This window comes from Molothrus aeneus, chromosome 24 (assembly GCF_037042795.1).
Source record: "Molothrus aeneus isolate 106 chromosome 24, BPBGC_Maene_1.0, whole genome shotgun sequence".
In the NCBI taxonomy this organism is placed as follows: domain Eukaryota; kingdom Metazoa; phylum Chordata; class Aves; order Passeriformes; family Icteridae; genus Molothrus; species Molothrus aeneus.
In genome coordinates, this window is record NC_089669.1 from 111,675 (window position 1) to 133,103 (window position 21,429).

The 21,429-nt window shown below is 41.2% G+C and overlaps 1 protein-coding gene across 4 annotated transcripts in view; it reads right to left on the bottom strand.

The window, feature by feature from the left end:
- Window positions 1-21,429, bottom strand: part of MAGI3 (membrane associated guanylate kinase, WW and PDZ domain containing 3) — a 57,465-nt gene that overhangs the window by 28,061 nt on the left and 7,975 nt on the right. For all 4 annotated transcript variants that reach the window (XM_066565124.1, XM_066565123.1, XM_066565122.1 and 1 more), the window contains exons 2-3: window positions 2,385-2,501; window positions 860-979 (exon numbers count right to left, since the gene is read on the bottom strand). In XM_066565124.1, the coding sequence (XP_066421221.1) occupies window positions 860-979; window positions 2,385-2,501 (237 nt within the window). The remainder of the gene's footprint in view (window positions 1-859; window positions 980-2,384; window positions 2,502-21,429) is intronic.

Below are 21,429 nucleotides of genomic sequence, written 5' to 3' on the forward strand. Positions count from 1 at the left end.
GTTTTCTGGAAAAAGAATTTCAGCAATTGACCTCTCTCCTGACTGCTCATATGATTTTTATTAGGGAATTGAGCACAAAGCAAGGAAGCTTCCCAGAATTCCTGCTGGAGTAACTTTTAGTGCCTGGATATGGTTTTGACCATGGAAATACATACATATAGAAAGAAAACCCTTCTGCAAATATCAAGCAAGGGCAAGGCTCAGAGAGGGGACAGTCAGATAAAGTGCAGCTCAGGAATAAAGAAAAAAAACTACTAATGTCGCCTAAATTTGCTTACTAGATTTCCACAGACTGGACAATATAAGATAGTGTGGGATGAGGAAAACCAGAGGCACAGAGCCTTTCACGGGATTGATCACCATCTCCATTACAATGTTTTTCCTCACCACATTTAACAAACTCACCTTTCCTACAATCTGGTCTAGTGATGTTCAACTTTTCATTGAAAAATGCTTTTGTTTCTCTGCTGGGTCAGAATTTCTCTTGCCTTTTGTCCTTTTGATGCACACCTGAGAGGAGAACATGGCTCCATTCTCTTGAGGTGTACACAAAATTGACTAAATTCTCTTAAATTTGTACCAGGCACAGACAAACCTTTTCAGAATGCTTCCCAAAAATGCAATGGTGAAAATAATCTGGTGGGATTAAGAGCAGTTGAAAGGACAATCTGCAGATTATTAGAAAGCTTTAAAACAGGATTGCTCCTCCTCTTCACAGTAACCCAAAACCAAACTAACTATTGTCTCTCTACTACTGTCACGACCATCAAGTGAGCAGGAAAGCTGGTATCACAAGGAGCTACACCTGAACACAAGTACTGGGTCCTTATTCCCATTCCATTAAACATCACTGACATACCATCATATGTTCCACTTTCTAGTAAGGCTCCACTTTCTTCCAACGCTTTAAACTGCTCAACAGGAATGAAATTATAGTCTACCCCAGGGACCTCCCCATCTCTAGGAGCCCTTGTAGTGCCTGCAAAGACAGAGAAAACACTCTTGTAAGACACTTAAATGCTGCTTGTTACCAAATGCTGCCTGCTGTACAGTTCAGTAAAAACAATGTATTTTCAAATCTTTATACAAAGATTATGTCACTTCAGTAAGAGTTAAAACAACTCTTGGTAAGCAAGTGAACAATAATGTATAAAAACTGAGACGGTAAATTCCATAGGAACAACACTTCGGGTATTGGGGGAGGAGGAGGGAAGCAGCTCGGTGAGGTGGCAATTAATAGAGAATGCTTTCTCATAGTCAGTGAACCAACAACAACTTTTGTGGCAGCTGACGACACGCAATCCCAGTCTGGGTTATTTTATTTTAACCCAGCTGTAAGGGTGCTGCATCTTTCCCTATTTCCACCAGCACCAGCTCTCTAATTTGCAATGAGGTTATCATGACTAAGCACATTTGATTTTTGGGCCACCGAATCCGTAACTCAGCACAGAATTTATTTTTTAACCTACAATTCAGAGTGTAATTCAGCCACACTCCAACCCCTGGCTGTAGGTAAACTTTATCAGTAAATTGCTGCGTTAATGCAGAGGTTCTCAAAGTGTTTGTCTATAAAAACAGGCCTCCCATAGTTATAACAGCTTAATTAAAGCTCTCCTGAAAGAACTTCACTGATTCATTACAATTCATTACTGCCTACAACCAAATAGCATTTTAAAAGCATGTATCATTTTTTTCAGGCAGCAGCATGAACAAGAGCTAGTAAATAAAAGCTAGTAATAATGAAATGCAGTTTAAGAAAGCCGCTAACTCTCAGGTGTGCTCAGAGAGAAGAGAGTAGAATTCCTGTAGATACAAAAACTTTACTTGACAAAGTTTTTAGTGCAATGAATATTTAAACAGTCAATGATGAGCCTTTTTATAATCAGTCTTCTCAGGATGAGCAAACAGTCTGCCTGTACGTTCTGCCACTGTCACCCCTTCTGCACCCAACCCCTCCTCCCAGCTGCCCTGCTCTGCCAAATGCACTTGACACTTAAGGTCTCAGTTTGCTCTTTGTGAAGAAAAAAACCACAACACATTGACAAAATTCAGGATGTTTTGGCACTGCTTGATCATGCTGAGAAAGATTTATTTCTTGTGGTGGCTGGGTCATTCTAACAACTACTGACAAATTTGTGAAGAGCCACACACAGATATTACTGAAACAATCTGAACTTTGAATTCTCAAGTTTTTGCTGGTTTTCAATCCATACTGGCTGCACCAATTCATGACAACTTCAGATGTGAAGCTACTGTAGCAAAGCCAGAAGTCTCCACTACAAGGTAAAATCTAAATCAGATTAAGAGAGAAGGTATTTCAAACTCATGAATTATGTGGAAGTTAGCAGGAACAGATGAAATGAGGCTGATCTTTACATACTTACAAGGGATGGTTCTCAAATAGAGATTGTCTCTGATCACTTGCTGAAGTTTGTGGTCTATCGAGCCCTTCTGGAACTGAAGGCTTAGGTAGTGGCGCAAGTCCTTGTTGATGACTTTTCCTTAGAAAGAAAAAAGAATAAATTAGAATAATCTGTAAAGAAATCAGGATCTCACAATAAGAACTCTGTTTTACTGCTATAGTAGTTTCAGAAAAAGCACGCAGCTGGAAGAGTTGCGTTGTTTTAAATACAACAACCTTGATGGAAAGTATCATTTTGTGCTATCAAATCACAGAATCTCAGAATGGTTTTTGTCAGAAAGGAACCTTAAAGCTCATCTTGTTTCACCCCTTGCCATGGGCAGGGACACCTTCCACTATCCCAGATTGCTCCAAGCCCCATCCAACCTGGCCTTGAATGCTGCCAGAGATGGGGCAGCCACAGCTTCTCTGGGCACCCTGTGCCAGGGCCTCACGACCGTCACGGGCAAGAATTTCTTCTGGCACAGTGGTTTTAAGCAGAGCTGACTAACAACCATTCCCCCTCATCTCCTGAACAAGGCACTGACTATAGTCTGGAATTGTTTGAAAATCAATATAAAGTATTAAAATACAAAACCTATTACCAAAATTCAAAGTCTCTACAGACAAGAAACTATTTAACTGTATTTTGAAGTAGTTTCCATTCAATTTACACCTACTCACCAGTCACCTGAGTTCAATATTTTGTCACATGGGAACTTGCATTCTTCAAATTATAGAAAGAAAATATTTCCTTCTTAAAAACATTGCGTAATAGAAGGGAGTTGGGTTTTTTTACAGTTACTCCTTTACAATACTTCTGTCAGGTATCATTAGTGAATCTGTCACATCACTGGAGAACCATGGCCCCTTCAGCACACAAATAACTGAGCTCTTGTATTACTGTCTCATCCTTCAGACAGGAGGGTACAAACCAATCTTTTGTACCCTGTCAGCCTCCCAGAAAACACAGTAAATAGGGTTCAGTGACCTTGGTAAATTTAAGTTAGGCACTACAGCAGAACACTCAGGGCTTTAGGGAAAAAGCTCAACCTTTGTCTCCAAACCTAGAGAAGGAGATGGGCAGCAGCAGATGGATGCTGGTGTAGCACAACAGCAGGGAAAAAGGCTGGAACAGACAACTGCTCCTGTAAAATTACATCACCAACAGGTTATGAAACGCCTAAACCTGCCCCAGAAGCATTTCTGACAGGAGCCTTTGAAGCCTATGAGCTCAAAGTTGCCGAGGAGACCACCTCAAACAGATCACAGACCCCACAGCAGTCCTCATACAAGGCCCATTCACCTACATCTTCAACCATTACAGTACCTACATATATGTAAAATTTGGAAAAAATCCAAACCATCAAAATCCTCCCACCACTAACCAAGTTTTCCCAACCATGTGTCACTTCTGCAAAGCTAGTTGCATGTTTTGGCCGTGGCAAGTTTATACTTACCCTTCCCTTTTAGCCAAGGTGAGGGCATTCCATATCTTGTTCTCAACTCTCAAACATACCCTCAGCAACCACCACTCACCAACAGCAAACTGAATTTCAATCCGCACCCTCTTCCCTCCATGTCACGACGAGTATTTCAAAATAGAACCAAGATTACCTATCAGTCCTTCAGAGAGGTCAGTGATGTCCACAGATTACAAAATGACCTTAAACCCTCATGCAAGGAGAGAGAATAAGCCCAGCACACCCTCTGAACAAGCAGGACATCCTGTGCTGAACACAAATCCTGAGCTCCAAATGAAATCGACTTCTCATCTCCTTAAACACCATCATTTATTTAAAAATTACTTCCAAACACATAAAAGGCATTTTGCAGTATTAGGACAACACCTCAGCATCGTCCTTGTGGCTGTCCAGCAATCACACAAGCAACAGCAATTCCTAATGCAGTTCTCCAACCAACCCCTTCCCAGGAATGCACTGCAACTCCACAGTCCCCACCTCAATTCCCTATTTTACCAGCATGAACTGTTCCTCATAAAATTTTGGATTTGCTTCCTGCAGCATAAGGAGTACAACACATCGTGGAATATGGAACCTAACAAAGGTTATTTTGTTTCACTTTCAACAGTGGACCAGCAGACGTTGTCTTTGAAGCATCTGCTTCACTTACAGAAATAGTAATATTACCGCGCGCTTGGTTTGTTTTGCTTCCCTTATTCCCTTGGCCTGCTTTTTTGTGTCTGCACGCCTGGCCTGATCTTGGGAAGAAGACGACCAGATTTGGAATGGTCCATCCATCTCCTGGTCAAAGCCAGATATGCACTTCAGCAATCCCAGCATATTTCACTTAGGCAGATCAATACACTTATATTTCACTGAGGCAGATGGATCTGTTCATCAGCTACTTTCAGAGTACTGCACATTGAAAAAAACCAGTCAATATGTGAGAATCTGTTCTGGATGTAGAATTACAGACTTTATTTACCCACTGATCTTTCCCTCTTCATGTTTAAAATTTTAAAAGCTTATAAACCCTTTTCAATAAATATCAACTCAGTTTAAAGACAAAACAAAGGCAAGGCTGCTACTAAGGATACACCAATATTGAGGGGTTAATCTTTATATTAAAAGCTTGGAGACTACACTATACTGTGAGACCAAGATGACTGAATTGAAGACTGACAGGATTGCCTGGGGAAAACAGAAAAAAGTCAAACAAAATAGTGGGCAGAGGAAAAGTTACAGAAATTCACAGAGAGGATGGTGTGCATTAGAAAGCAGAAAAATAAAGTAATTGTAAGGATGCTTTAGGCAACCTCTGGCAAAAGTCAGATTATTTTCCTGCCAGGAGCTGAGCATGCTTCTTTTATATTTTTTCACACAGGCTTTTAGGAAAACCTCATGTATCAGCCTCTCCAAAATGACCTGATAAATGTTGGGTTGGTGTTTGCTGTGCTGCAGAGCCGCTTCTAGAGGATGACACCAGCAACACAGGCACCAGTCAAGAAGAATAATATACTTTATTTTAACCCAGATGAACAGGCACAAGCCTCTTGTTTTCAGTTTTAATTTAAATTAACCAAAAAGGACTGATCAGATGAGTATATGCCCACTGGAGTAGGGGGAGAATATTAAGTTACTGGAGAAAAAAAAAAAAAAAAAGGCCCAAGTGCCAGTGCAGTAAAACACAGCATTGTGAATTAGGGAGACAAATTAAGGGGACAAAGGGGGCTGGGGGTAGGGTTGGTTTCTGGGTCCCAGTGCATGTAGCCAGGGTATGCCCAGCCTCTCATCCACCAAAACACAGCCCCCACAGTTCAAGGACCGGGCAGGAAGGAGCTGTCCCGGCCCAGCCCGCAGTGATCTGCCGCCACCTCCTGCTGATCCCCTTAATTCCACCCCCAAGTCTCCTCGCTCCCCTCCCCAGGGGAGTTTGAACAGCACAGGGTGAAAATTGGAGATATTACATACTGAGATGCAATCTTGTTTTCTCACTTAGAGCACAGCACAGGAGAAATGTAACCAGAGTATCATCTGGTACATCCAGAATTCCACACTGTGAACAGAAACCCAGAGTATGCAAGGGCTCCGCTCAGCTGTATGATGTGTTACATAAGCTGTGGCTGCCATAGGCCATTGACTATGGAAATTCCAGTGAAACACGCGTTGAGAGCTATAAAGCAGCTCCATGATTTCACTCACAGTCTAACTAAAATAGGAATTCTCAGGGCTCATCAAGTGGAAAACAGCTACTGTTTAATTAAACTGGGCTGTCAATGCACCCACTGAGATTAAGTGATTTTTGATGTGATCAAGCAAAAGCCATTTAAGGAAACATTCAGCTCCACAAATCAGGGATGCAGTGCCAGGAAACACAAGCTAGAATCAGTGTGTAACACATTAGCTTTCTTATATTCCCCAACAACTATTAACATATGATGATTTCACGTAAGTTCCAGATCTGAACACGTGCATTCACTGAGGACAATGAATGATTTCCAAGCATGCAAGAGAATCACTGTATTTATGAAATGTGGAGAGGTTGGAAAGACCCAGTGATGAAACAGCCGTGAGTACCTGCCGTCCTCCACCTGCAAGTACTTCACTGTGACCTGGCAAATACACACTGATGCTCTCAACACAAGGAGAAGGTGTGAGGTTCAAATTATTACGACTAATACAGAAAAGAGACTAGATCATTTTGAGAATGTCCAACCCAGTCAGCAGGTGCTTCCTCATTTTGTGGGTTAGAAGCATAGATGGACTCCTGTGCAGAAGCCTGCTTTTTCTTCAGGGAAGGGGGCCCACAGCCCTGGGATTTTTGAGGAGAAAGGCTGAGACTAGCAGCAATGCCTGGCAGCTTGTGTCCCAGGCCACCAAGGGCTCCATGGCATGCTCACACTCAACACCTCCCTCTCTCCCTTCCAGGTGATGAAGGTAGGAACCCAAGCTGGGACTCAGCCTGTGGAAGAGACGAGTTCCCCCCCAAAAGAACATCCAGGCCACTTTGGGAGGTGAGGTGACAACCATGCCTGAACCAGTGACCCATGTGGGAAAAGAGATCTTGGCCCCATTTTGGACTCCGGGTAACTTCTGCTCATTCCCTGAAAAACTGCAGCTTCTTCAAAATGCAGGCAAGCTCCCTGTCAGGTGAAGCATTACATTTCAAGGCTCTTCACAGCCACAATAATCCATTAAACCAAACTCATTTACTATCTGAAAGCTGAGAAATATTAGACAGGGTTATACCAAAAGGCTTGTTTAGTCATAGTTTGCTATATGCCATCCAATAAATTCCTGGTAATATAGCCTAACTTACAGAAATTATGGTAGAGATAAGCATTACAGTATTAATAAATCATTTACCAGACTGCTCAAAATACTGACACGGTGTTTACAGTACTAGTGAAAGAAATGAAAACCTGTTGATCCAGATTAAGGAAATAAAGTTACCACAAACTCCATTACAGAATGTACATCCCAGTTGACTTTGGGGATTTTTTTACTTTTGTCAGTAAGAAAATCGACTCCAGAACCACCAATAACTATGTATTTTGACTTTTTAAGCCTCCAGATTTAGATCACTCATTACTAAAAACTAAGAGGTGTTCAACACCAGCCTTCACAGGATGCCTTCAGATCCTCACTTGAGGTGGTGACCGATTCAGAGAGACAAAGCTTCTCATTCCACATTCTTGAATATCCCATTCTGTGCTGTTTCCTTGAAATCCTACAGGGCTGGAAAGATTCTCCCAATAAATCTGGCCACTGTAAGCAAACCAGTGCAAAACTAATATGATTGTGTTTGCGCATGAAATTCCATCATTAAAGCATTTCAATTTCTGAAGATAACTAAAATATCCTTTCGAAGGCATGTCACCAAAACATATTTGAGAAACACAAGAAGGAGTGGCAAATCACGCGCTATTTATTCCAAAATATACTTGGAGCTGAGAGGGACAACATATGAAATGTAAACAGTGGGAGCTTGGATGCAATCCTCCTGGATTTTAGTTCTGTCTGTATAGAAAAAGTCACCTGTAACAGAAGGCTCTAGAGTGTGAGTATCTATGGGTGGGTTCCTGATCTGCCATGAAAAAAAAAAATCTAGCTAGAGCTGTCAGTGCCATTTGGGCAGTGTATGAAAATAACACTTGGTACCCAGTTAAGACTTGCCATTGTTCACAGATGTACCAGAACCACTGAAGCTTGGAAATGAAGAATAAGCCTGAACTGCAGGACAAGGGCGAATGGCTTCCCACTGCCAGAGGGAAGGAATTCCTCCCCGTGACATTGCTGAGGCCTTAGGACAGGTTCTCCAGAGAAGCTGTGGCTGGAAGTGTTCAAGGCTGGCTTAGACTGGGCATGGAGCAACCTGGTCTAGTGGAAGGTGTCCCTGCCTATGTAATGAGATAATCCTTAAAGTCTCTTTCAACCTGAACCATTCTGGGATTTTGTGATCCAGCACTGTGAAACCAAGAGGTTCTTAGCCTTTTGCCACCTACCCTGAGCTCATTTCCCTGCCTGCTCCAGCGTATCCATGCGCAGGGTGGGGGGACACTCTCCTGCATCCACAGAGGGCAGCTCTGGTCTAAGCACAACCAGTAACAAACAGCTTTTTTTTTTAAACCACCTAAATGCACAAGCACTCAGCTCACATGCCAAAACACATTCTGAGCGGGGAGAGCATCAGCAGAGCTCCGGGCAGATGCCAGCCCCTTCCCTTCCATCTGCTCCTGGGACAAGGCCATGCCTCCGCAGGGCATCCCCAGCCAGCACATGGCAGGGCGGGGTCATGCACCACTTTGGAACTAAAGAAAAAGTAGGAAATTGAAACCAGCTGCATTTGGAAACCCGTATGTAGGGCAGCAATACTACTCAGTTACACGGCTCTAGCACAGGTCTCTACTTTTCTTCTCTGTATCTCGTTACATCTGTAGACATTCTCAGTCTATGCATGACTTCCACAGAAAGGCAGCATTTTAAGTTGGTTTTATGCCCTGCATTGGCAGTAAAAAAAACCTGCATAGCCTAATGAATTGCCTACAACCTTAAGGATTTTTAAATGAAAATTCTTTTGAGTAAAGTAGTTCCAACTTTCAGACTCCAGCTTCACACACACCAGTATCAGATATGATTACAGTAATACATCGCACGCACACAAAAATCCATTAACTATGGGAATACAGTCAGGAGAATTATCAGTGACCAGGGTTTACTCTGATAATGCCAAGTATTTTAATGCTTTACTATTAAATAGGAGAACAGCAAGGCTGAAAGGTCTGTGCAGCTGTTTCTGATAGAAGATCAGACACTGAAGGAGATATACACAGAACTCAAGTAATTTAAAATAATGAATGGGCTTCAAACAAAATGCAAACATAACCATTTCCTTTAACTTATAGTGGGGAAGAAAAATGCAAAATAACTTTACACAAGGGAAGTTTGACCTTTTCTATTATATATGAAGACTTCCCCTTAATTTGATATTTTCTCGAGAAGTGAAAAAACACTGAACAGATTAAAAACATTTTGCCTATTTATAAAGATTTGCTGTATTTTCAAAAATGGGGTAAACTGGCCCATGATTTCCATTTCAAGTCAGATGCATTGACAGGGATGGTAAAGAACAAGAAGCCTGATAAACTGCACCCTGTGAGCCTCTGCCACTGTCAGGTTTGAGACAGAGAAAAGGATTTACAGGGATGCAGGGAAAAATCACTGAGCCCAGCCTGGGAGGTTGAAACACCTCACAAAAACCAAATGTGATTCTCAAGATCTAATTATGACTCTCAAAGTGACAAAGGGACGTAAAGCACAAGAGGAAACAGGCTTTTGACACCACAACGGCAGATGAATCAAATACACTGACCAGAATAGAACGTGGAATTGTTAAAGTTGGAAAAGAACTCTAAGGTCATCAGTCCAACCATCAACCAGCACCCACTATGTTCACCACTAAACCATGTCCTCAAGTACCACATCCACATGTTTCTTAGAATGCTTTCAGGGATAGTGACTCCATCACTTCCCTGGGCAGCCTGTTCCAAAGCTTTACAACCCTTCCCATGGAAAAAAAATGTCCCAACACCTAGTATAAACCCTGGCCCCAGTGTAACTTGAGGCCATTTCCTGATCATGATCTACTCAGACCAGCATGCAAGTGACAGAGCTGGTACAGCAACACACCAATGGGTTCAAACATGTTAAAAGGATGTTACAACACTAAAAGGTCAAAGCAACAATCAGAACTTGCAATACAAAGACACGTTAAAAAATTAAAATACAAAATTGTTTTAACAATAGCACTTTATTAGAACTTCTTAACTATGCACTCAAGGCCTTGCTGAGTTTTAATCATTGTGCAGCTCAATACACTACAGAGGCTATTTTGGTTAAGTAGTATCTGTTGCTGCAACACTTGCACTGTGAAGTTACAGCTATGAAATAAGAGTCCTCTATAGCTGCCACAGGTTACAGTAATACATAAATCATTTAGTCTGCTCTTATTTGACAAGTGGAGCACCAAAACAAAGACAAGTAATCTGAACAATGGAGATGATTTTCCTAGGGCTAACTATGGCTCGTTTTTCCCAATTTATAAATAATCTTCCACTCATTCCCTTAAATTTACAATGTGAGGTTTTAATTTATTCACACTACAGAAAATGCTTTACTGAGACAGCAAACAAATCCATTTGGTTTGGAAAGCACAATTAACATATCCAACTGAACAAAATGTTACTTGAGGCCCCTGACTATTCTAATATTAATGCTTCCCTTTGGAAATCTCCAGCTTATGTGCAAATTCAAACTTACTGACATTTAATATTATTCCATGTCACACTGCAACAAGGGACTGCACACAGCGCACCTGTGCAAGTTAACCTGTCATAGTGCTTGGCAGAAACTGCCAATCCTTCTGTCTGTCCAGAGAGTGCAGCATGTTTCAGATGTGATGTATGTCTAACATACCGTATCGCATGTGATGTATGTCTAACATACCGTATCGCATTGCTTAATCACATCCCCAGAGAAAAATGTCCTTGCAGCTGCTCTTTGTTACACAAGCCATTTAATCTACTTGGGACTTGGCACTGCTTTCCCAACAGAAGGGTACGTGTTCACATGCCAAGACCTTTTTTGAGTATTCAGATTAGAATAGAATTTATGCAAATCACAGACAGGTTTATTTTTAGCCTACTTTCCATAGGAAGTAAGATATGCAATTACACTCTGCATAATGTCTAGGCCCACTAACCTATTTCAGTATGGAGTTTGGCAGGGCAGGAGTCTGACAAAGACATACTATTGACAAAGATGCTGCCTGCCTGTTCTCCTTTGAGCAGACAAACCTGTGGGGTGACCATCCACCATGGAAAACAGAAAATGTTCCCAGCAGAGGTGTCCTCTAGCTGTGTCAGTGAGCAGCAGCGGGTGGACTGTCATAGCTGGACCCATAAACTAATTTACACAACAGCAAATTGGGCTTTTAAATACCAGCCTCATTCTGAACATAGCTGCTTTGCACTGCCTGCAAGTATAACACCTCTTGTAACAGATCATTTCCATACAAGAATGTCACCCAAGGGCATTTTAGTGGCTTCTCAATGCCCCTTTCCCATGAGACCTCCCCTCCCCAAGGTCCCACCACCACAAAGCTCCCCTGAGCACAAGGGTAAAGGAGCAATTCCTGATCTGACAAACATGAGTCATTATGCAACCTTTATGAAGGAATTAGAGCTTCCTGAAAACGGCTTTTCAAGGAGCCTGGGAAATCCCAGCACTGCTGCAGGATGGGCTGCAGCATTCCCAAGGGACAGCCGATGCTTAAGGCTGCAGATTGCACTGCTGTGACTCACCACACTCTGGAGGACTCTCAGGAACCTGGAATCACCAAGATCTACATGCCAGGGCAGCACTCCTCTGATCAAACCCATAGAAGTGCTGCATCACAGCAGTATTGATTAGAGACATCTCACAGTTTAATTGGAAAACAATCCCCCACAGTGCTCTCACTGCACAACACAGGCAGTCAGTGAAATCCCTGGAACTCCAGATGTGTACCAGCCATGACTAACGTCAGTGCCTGACTCACACAGTTCCAATTCTACACCGAGGGATGCTTTACTCAGTCTGCTGCAACACCCAAGGGCCAGGGGCACAACAGTGTGCAGCACAGCATCCCACAAAGAGCAGAGACACTGATCCATGCTGATCTATCACACCCATGAATCCCTCCGGTGTCACTGCATGAACTCCAATTCTATTATAACCCAATTTTCCAGGGAAGCCTCAGTTTACAATCTTTATCACAGGCGGTTGTTTAAGTAATCAAGTAAGAGAAGAAGAACCATTTCCCTACATATTCAGGTAATCATCACATAATATTAAAAAGTAAAGGAATTTCTCTTTCTGCTTGCACAAGATAGCCTATTATTTCATCACTATTCATTTAATAAGACTTATTTTTAGTTATGGAGCCCAGGATTTTCAATTAACTATGAAAGAGTGCTTTCTCCAAGGAGTACACATGTGAGGAGCTGGATGCCAGCAATAGAGGAATTGCTCAGCCTCTGAGATACAGCTGCTTTCTAGTGAAGTACAAGCACGCTGGACTTGCCCAGGCAGTGCTGGCACATCCCATCACAGCCCTTTCCTGCAGGAACACAGGTCACAGCAGCCAACCTGGCAAAAATACACCAGAGGTGCTGACTGATGAGCTCCAAAGCATGTCTGGGAGTGGTGCAGGATCCTACTGACAGCCACAGCTCATTCAAAGTGCTGCCAGAGGTGCTCAACCTCACTATTTGGCACAGTCATTGGAATTTCTAACAAACCCAGACAGCTGATGGTGACAGACTTCTTCTCATTACTGATGCAGCATTTAACCTGAAAAACCCATGCACTTCCCCATCACCAGTTTGCAGGAAAATATGACTAAAACCAGTTCTAAAATCAGCTTGGCTGACCTTGGTGTGACTTACCAAAATAGAGTCAGCTCTTCAGGAACACAGGTGGTTGAACTGATGCTGCCAATGTTTAACGTTCAGAAATTTCTTTTTTTTTCCTAAATTAATATTATTATTTCCGCATGCTGTGTTTACTGTTTTACGTATGCCTCTGCCTGCCAAGGAATTGTTAACTAATCACCATGATATTCATTATGTTAGCACACAGCTGGGTACTTGGTCTTGCAACATCTGTTTCTCAGCACTTCTTTTTCTTATCTATCCGTAGTTAGCAACAGAAGTGTCTCAATGGAGGATGTCAGTATGTGGAAAAAGAAGCTGGTAACCAACCGCCATTAAAACATAAACCTTCATATTAATAACCAAATCACAGAATCATAGAATATCCTGAGCTGGAAGCGACCAACAAGATCATGAAGTCCAACTCCTGGCCATGCACACAACCACTCCAATATAACAGCAATATGATGATCTCCTTTCAAGAAATACTTCTGCAATAAAGCATTTGGACCACCTGCATCGAAGAGATTGACAGATTAAAAATGGGCAAATAACCTATTCATTAAAAGGATAAATTTGATTTTCACAATCAGAATTTACTGAACATTAAAAGAAAACTTGCTCTTTCAGTAGTCAGTTGTATAACAGATTCGGTCCTAGCTGGCATGTGTCAGTACTTCCTCACCTATGGAGAGGTCATTCCACATGGGGAACACCACAGCTGTATTTCCAATTATCTGTAACTTCAGGGCAAACTTCTTCCACTACTCTATACAATAAACTAGAACTACTCAAAGCAGAGAAAAAGAACATGGGCAATAAATCCACAGTAACTTCATTTTCACACTGTGATTTCCAGCACAAGCCATGTACAAACACACTTCAAAAACCCAAACCATCTGATTTTAGAAAATCCTGTAGGGCCATGGCTGTAGTCAGGGTACAAATGGTACAGTCACTTTGGCCAGCTTCAAAGATACCTACTAGCTGTTCTCCAAGTACAATAAATGACAAAATAAACATTTCAGCAGTGAACAAGAATCAAAGTCTAGAGAACAGGGCAGCAAACAACTGTTCCCCAGCAGACATCTGCAACAACTGATACACCGTTAAATCTGGCTGGCTGATATGCCATTAAATTCAGTGATTAACTTGCACCAGTTGCATTGTTTCAATTAAGACTGCCCAGGGAACTGCTGGAGTCGCCATCCCTGGAGGTGTTTAAAAAACATATTGATTGAGGACATGGTTTTGTGGTGCTGGTTGATGGCTGGACTTGGTGACCTTAAAGGTCTTTTCCAACCTTAACAATTCCACAATTCTATAACTTAATGTTTGCGCAGCCATGTTTGGCACTAGGTGAATGTTGTAAGCAAAATAGTAATGCTGTCTAGGTCAGGAGACAGGAAAAGTCCTCAGTTATAACAACAGAAATTTCAATGCATTCAGAGTGCAGTGCATTCCACTAGGGAAGCTCGCCAACCAGCATCTGTATGGAGCTGTTTCCAAAGGCTGGAGTCATTTATATTTGCTTAAAGAGCTCACTAAATTAAAGACTGACACAGAAATGGAATCCTTGAAAGAAAGCACTTCAAATAAAGAGACAGCTTTGAAGGCAAAGCCAAATCCAATTTCTGTTCACAATTCGCAATCAGCCAGCAGGCAGTTATGGCTGTGCAACCCAACAGGAACTAACAGCACAGAGCTTGTTCCTGTCTTTATTGCATCATTCCTTTACTATCATCCTTGTCTGACCATACAGGATCTGCAGTATTCAATCTGAAATGCTCCACGATCACTAGAGCACAGAGTTTGTTACCCTCAATAGATGGTTCTTTTTAAAACACTCCCTCTTCTCCTCACTTCCAGGACACACATGAACATGAAGGTAAGAGTTTTAAAAGGTTATATTTTTATCTGAATACCAGTATATGTTATATATCAATTGACCAATGTAATAAAACATTCAGCTAGGCGATGAAAACCCCTCCTGCACCTACAAGCGTAAGAATTACATTGGACAAATCTGACAGCAGGCACCTGTCCTAACCACATTAATCATTTCACAAAACTGCGACTGGAATGTAGTCAAGACCCTTCCCAATTTTACTCTTCATATTGAGTCAGAATCAGTCAGCAATTACATAGCAAGCACTTGATTGTTACTAAATAAATCCATTTAAATTCCCAAATTCATTGTTCAGTCCCCGTTGGCAGATCGACGGCAACAGCAAAGAAAAGGAAGCAGACATCTTGCTGTTCAAATAAATCATGGGATGAAATAGAGATTAGCTTGTCTTTACCTGCCAGTTTAAATTCTTCTTAAGAGACTTAACGAGGCTTTCCCAGAGGCACTGTCAGAGCAATCAGGTGAAGCCAAGGCTGTGCCGTGTGTGCAGCACATCCTCACCCGCCCAGCACAGGGCACCTGGAAGATTTATGGTACCAGGAGTGGCTGACTGGAGAGGACCAACATAATTTGCCACAGCACTGAGGTCCAGCTAAGTTTGCAGGCATCGCTCAAATTTTCTGTGTTTGAACCAGATGCACATTGTTACCTTAAAAAGCAGATTTTATTTTTATCTACGCTTATTCATTAAATAAGAAAAACCTAGCACTTTGCATTTAGAATTTGAGAAAAGCCTTGCATTCAGCATTTAAGACTTAGACTGCCAAGAAACAATGAATGCTGAATCTTTTCAGATCACTGCAGTCTGAAGTGAGCACCCCATTCTCGTGTCCCAATTTCAAAATCTTTAGATAACACCAAGTTCTGTCAAAGAACTGGGTGTTTTTTTGAAAACACTGTCTTTGCCGTTTCCTTAATATCCAACATCTTTGCAGCCCCACACCAGGAAGAGCAGCAGACCTCTTAAGAACACAGTTCAAATAGAAAAAAAAAAAAAAAGTATTTGCCAAAAGGCAATAAATAAGGATTTCAAACAAATTTCCTGCCACCCAAAGGTAATTCAATAAAACAAAGTGACTCAAGTCCTTTTTCTTTTTGCTGCATTTCACCCACTGTAAGAAACAGCTCACAGAAAGAACTTCCTCACGTAAAAGCTTTTTTACTATTCCTACAGCATGGCACTTCACATTAGAGATCGGGTTTTGATGTCTGAATGGAAGAATACCCTATTTTTAGTAGGCTTTTCACTGAGAGAACAATTGGTAGTTCTGAATACTTTCCAGCTTCCCTGTGGACACACTACCCGCACTTGTGTACAAATACAGACTGATGAAAAGGTTAATGAATACCCCGAAGATCCCATCCTCCACTGCCCCCGAATGGCTGCCAATGTCTGATAAAAATAACTCCATTTTAAGCAGTGTCCAACACCACTTTTTAAATAGGGGCTCATCTACACAATAGTTTTCATGCTCCCTCATTTCAGGTTCCCTCCCTCTGAAAAGGCCAGAGAAAGTAAATAACCTCCTGCTTCGTACCAGACACACCTGTCTTGCCTGTATTTTGTTACGGAATTTGCGGTAAAATCTGACTGTGTCAAAATCTATTAAAGCTATGCAAATCACAGCACAGTAACAGAATTTTCCAGTATCCAGAGAGATCCAATTCTCAGTATTTCAGATGAGGAATTGCTGGAGTAACACAAATGCTTCCAATGCTTGTTTATGAGGCAAGTGCCAGCTCCAGTGTCAGACAGCTAACAGCTGGAAATGAAGAGCTGTGCAAATAACTTAAGTTTTAAAAAATGTGCTAAGAGCATTGTTTCAACAATAAAAGTACCTCTGATTTACAAAAAGTTGTAGCTTCAGGTTCAAACCACAACTTGAGTTTAAATGAACTCAGGGCAGACTCTGAACCCACCAGATCTGACCAACACCCACCAACAGGGAGACACCAAAGGCCAACCGGAGCCGTGGCCACAGGGCATCTCACCTGCTGTCTGGGCTGCTCTGGGAGGAAAGTTCAAGGTTATTTCCAACTCAAGACACCCAAACCTGCATATCAGCTTACAGGTGATGTTATTTCTTCACTCCTGTTGGCACTATGCAGCGGTTCTGGGGCACAAAACAAGTTGTCACCATGCTCTCAAACACCTCCTGCGAGCTATTTACTATGGTAGAAAGATAACATGAAAAATTCAAATTAATAAGGCCATTCAGCCACCCAAACTAAGTCATAGTGAAGTGTTCCCAGTGTGGTACCTTATGGCTGAGCCAACATATATAACTTTTCTCCTAAGTTCCTCAATTCCATATTGATAAAGTGACAGGAGATTTAAGAGATTTATGCTATAAACCTAAACGTCATTTTGAATCTGGACACTTTAAAGAGGCTAAAAGACACCCTTGGCTGTGGAGGACCCACATGTTCTGAAACATTTTGCAGAACAGAAAAATATACAGCACAGTACAGCGTAAATTACACTCACTTCACTGCATTTATTTGCTGTTCTGACGAACATTAAGAGTCCTGCCCTAATGAATTCCTTTAGGTACTAGCAGCTTCTCCTAATGAGCATTAATTAAAGTTTTCCAGCATCTCTACCTTCACCACAGAAAAGTAATTACTCACTGCTGCCGTACAGAGAGGGAAATAAAATCCACAGGATTAGGTTTTTTTTGAGTGAGTAACTAGGGCAGAGAGGAAAGCCTGCAACTTAGAGTCAAGTTGTGTAGTCCATAATTCCACAACATGACCAATACTTCAGGCCCTGGATTGAGTAAAACTGTTTTGCTGCTGCCTGTAAATAAACTGCTAAACAGAGTTTAATAATAGTACCCAGGTGTGTCAAGGACATAACTACTTGCCTTTTTCAAAATGTATAAGAGGACACAGCTCAAGCTATTACCTCAGCTGTTCTGCATGGTTTAACCCCAGCTGCACACACCCATCCACAGTTCACACCTTATCTAGCAGGGAACACATTTTAAAAATACATTAGTTGTATATATGGCATATTATTGCCATGTGAAACAAAAAGTACATGCATAAGTGGCATCTGACTATGTCAGATCTTAAGTCACAGAACCATAGAATCATCATAGCATAGTCTGGGTTAGAACAATTTTTCTTTTTTAATTTTTTTTTTTTAAACAGGGACCAACACTTGCTATGAAGGAAAACCACAGCAATTTTGTTGTCAAACTTATGCCATGAGTATTTTTTTAATATGACAAATACAATTCATTGAAGTTCACGTTCCAAACATCATCTTCCAAGGAAGCACTGTCAACTAGAAGGAAAGCCAAGGCAGTACATCTTCCAATACATTCCTTAGCACTGGAACACCACATTTGTTTACTCACTGGTATTTTCCCTCGATGGCACCCACAGTACCAAGCAATTTTCACAAACAAGTCCTCCCTGCACCAAAGCATTTCCAATCTAATCTCACTGAAAAGAAGATCAGTGAAATCACTGAGAGATAATAGCTGCAGCAACAGAGGTAAAAATACTTCCCTGGTACTTTTGGTCAGCTGATTTTTGAGGAATTCTTTAGAGCAATAAAGGATGAAACAAGCCATTAAACATAATTCCCAGGGCTCTGACTCTCTTTTACATAACAGGATTCTGAAATTCCCCCACTGCCCACCCCCCCCACCAAGTACATGCATTAGGAGGAAATCATTTCTACAAACCTAAAACTTTAAGGCTTAGTTATTTCCTGATAGTTCTGTGGTTTTAGAGGAAATAAACTGGATGATAATCCTCTTGCATTTAATGAATAGTACCAGCACACTCTGCTGCTTTTTGCTGCAACAAGGTCATGGCAAACCTGGTGTACAACCAAAGCAAAGTTGCATCTCCAGGAAATGAAATCTCAAATAGGGGGATGGCTTAAGTGGTTTGGGTGTTTTGTCTATTTGGGAAAAAAAAGTTGTGTCAAAATAATTTTTAGATGCATAGAATTAAAATCGTAGAAACATTTCATGGGTTTTTCATAGAAATAACTTAGAGGAGGGAAGTACTTAATCAGCATATCAACTTACACCACGTTCAAATTATTTATCAATGGGTTTATGCTTTGTTTTTTAATAATGTCAGCAAAAGAAGTAAGTTACATACATGCACCTCTATACTCAGCTGCAGGACAAAGCTGGTAGGCAAAACCAGCTGCACAAACACCAGAAACGTGCCAGACACAGCACATGGCCCTCACTTCTGCTTCAGTTACACTTTTGCTGTGATCTTCCAAAAACTCCTGTAGGGAAAAGGGAATCTTATATGAAAACAGGCACTTCTGCTTTGTGTTTCAATTAGTTTTTAAGAGAGTGATTTAAGAGAGTGATTTTCCTGCCCAGACTCACTAAGTTTTAAGCTGAACATCCCTCCTCTGATACATGTTGTGCGTACAGAACCCACAGCGCACACCCAAAACACCATGCATGCTTTTTCCTAAAGTTAGACTAAACTATAGCAACTACTGAAGGGACACAATACTTTTACAGGGATTACTAAACTAGACAGCAAACCACCCAGTCATCTAAAGATCACATAATAGAATCCTGAAAGTGTTTGGGTCAGAAGGAACCTTGAAGCTCATCTAGCTCCACCCCCTGCCATGGGCAGGGACACCTTCCACTAGATCATGCTCAAATACATATTTCATTTTCTTGTCCTCAAGTTAACTCTGTGAAAAACACCACAAAAAGAAAAGCACGAAGTTGCCTATCTGCTGCTTTGTCTATTTTGTTATAACTTTTACTAATAGTCTTAACCACCACAGGAATTTCATTCTCAATGACTTACAAGACTATGTTCTTTATACATAAAACTAAATCAGGTAATTTTTTCTTAGAATACCAAGAACTAAAACTCATTTAATTATTTGGATTCACGCAGTTGCCTGATTTCATGAGCTAGGACAGACATATTTACAAATAATCTAACACCTACTCAAATACCTTAAACCCCATATTTTGAATTTCTTTCTGGGAATATTTTTGGTCATTTGCCAGAAGCCACAGCACTGTCAGACACCCTACAGCAGTGGGTCCCAGCTTGAAGCCATTGAAGACAGAGATGCCCCAAGTGACTCTCATGGTGTTAATTGAAATATTTAGGAGGAGTAGACAGATTTCAAGCAGGCTTAAGTTTGCCACACAAAACTTGGTGACACTGGAAAATTCAGATAAATAAGTTGAAAGTTACTGCTCCAGGGTAAAAACCACTTTCTATCCTAACAGTACTTCCACGAACAACTTAATTTAATAAACTACATCACTGTATCCAACAGTAATTAAGAAGATGTCTCAGAGAGAATTTTTTCTCTCATCTCTTCTTTCAGCAACATGAAAGAGATATTTTTAATATGTTTCTTCTACCTAAACACAACGCTGGTGTTTATGCCACTGTGCCCTGCTCCTACCTTGGCTGGAGGACTGCTGAGAGGGCAGTGATGGTTCCAGCTTCTCCCACCAGTGCCAGAGACAGTCCTGGATAGTCCCAGCCTTACCAACCCAACCCAGTTTTGTACTACGACAACTGTGGTTGTAGTCAGATTTTGTTAGGCTCTCACATCAGGGCAAACTAGTCTGGATTTCATCTTCACTAGCTCCAAATGCACTCGATGAAAGAAGAGAAATACTAACAGACAATTTACACGACCACATTAACCTTGTTAATTGCCTCTACCACCTTTTCTAAAGAATACTTCATTACCATTTTGATGGAAAATGCATTTCCAGATTCCAAAACCCAGAATACTGCTGATATTCATATAGCACCCTCAATCCATATTCATCAGCCACCAGCTGCCAGGCTGATTGTATTTATTACCAAAGGTAATAATGAAACAGCACTGAAGTAGAACACAGTAAGAACCACCATTCAAGTGCACCATGATCTGATAGAACTACAATTCAAGCTTTACTTTTTGTTTTTACAAGTAACTGAAGAGACATGACAATTCAGAACTTAAACGATTTCACTTTTTAACTGTATCTCAGGAAAATAATTTACAATGGATCCAGTTCTACGAACTACACTATTCAGCAAGTGAAGAGCGATACAGGATGGATAGTAAACACACTAGAGATTTCCAATTTGAAGAAGCTGCATTCAATTGAGAACAATCACCAATTCATAAAAAATTACAGGCTTGAGACTCATACATATTGAAAAGTAGCTTTAAGCAAGCTTTTTAAAATGTAGCCCTGAGAACACACTTTAAAAGCTTCCTGTCAGAGTTACAACTAACAACCTGGCTGTGCTTTGCAAACAGAATCACATTTCCACACAAAACCATTTCTTTAACAGGTTGCATAAGCACAGTGATATAAGCCTGAACAAAAGCTTGCTGTGGTTGTGTTTCATATTGAAAGGTGCACCCAGACTAATGGCAGAACACTGCTGTGTGTAACTACTTGCATCTGCACCTTAAACAACTGGGGACAGCTTTACAAAGGTTTTACAACCCCCTTGTCACCATTAACGCCTTTAGTGTCTCCTTGACAAACACCCTTCCTAAGATACCACCCTTTCCACCTAAAGTACTTGCTCCTGCTTTTAAAGCTAATCAGATTGGAAGCCACATTATCCAGCTTCTGCTGAAATAGCACTTGGGAGAAGATCCCGTTTCCATCATGACCCACAGAGGGCCCAAAAAAAGACCAATTTAACACA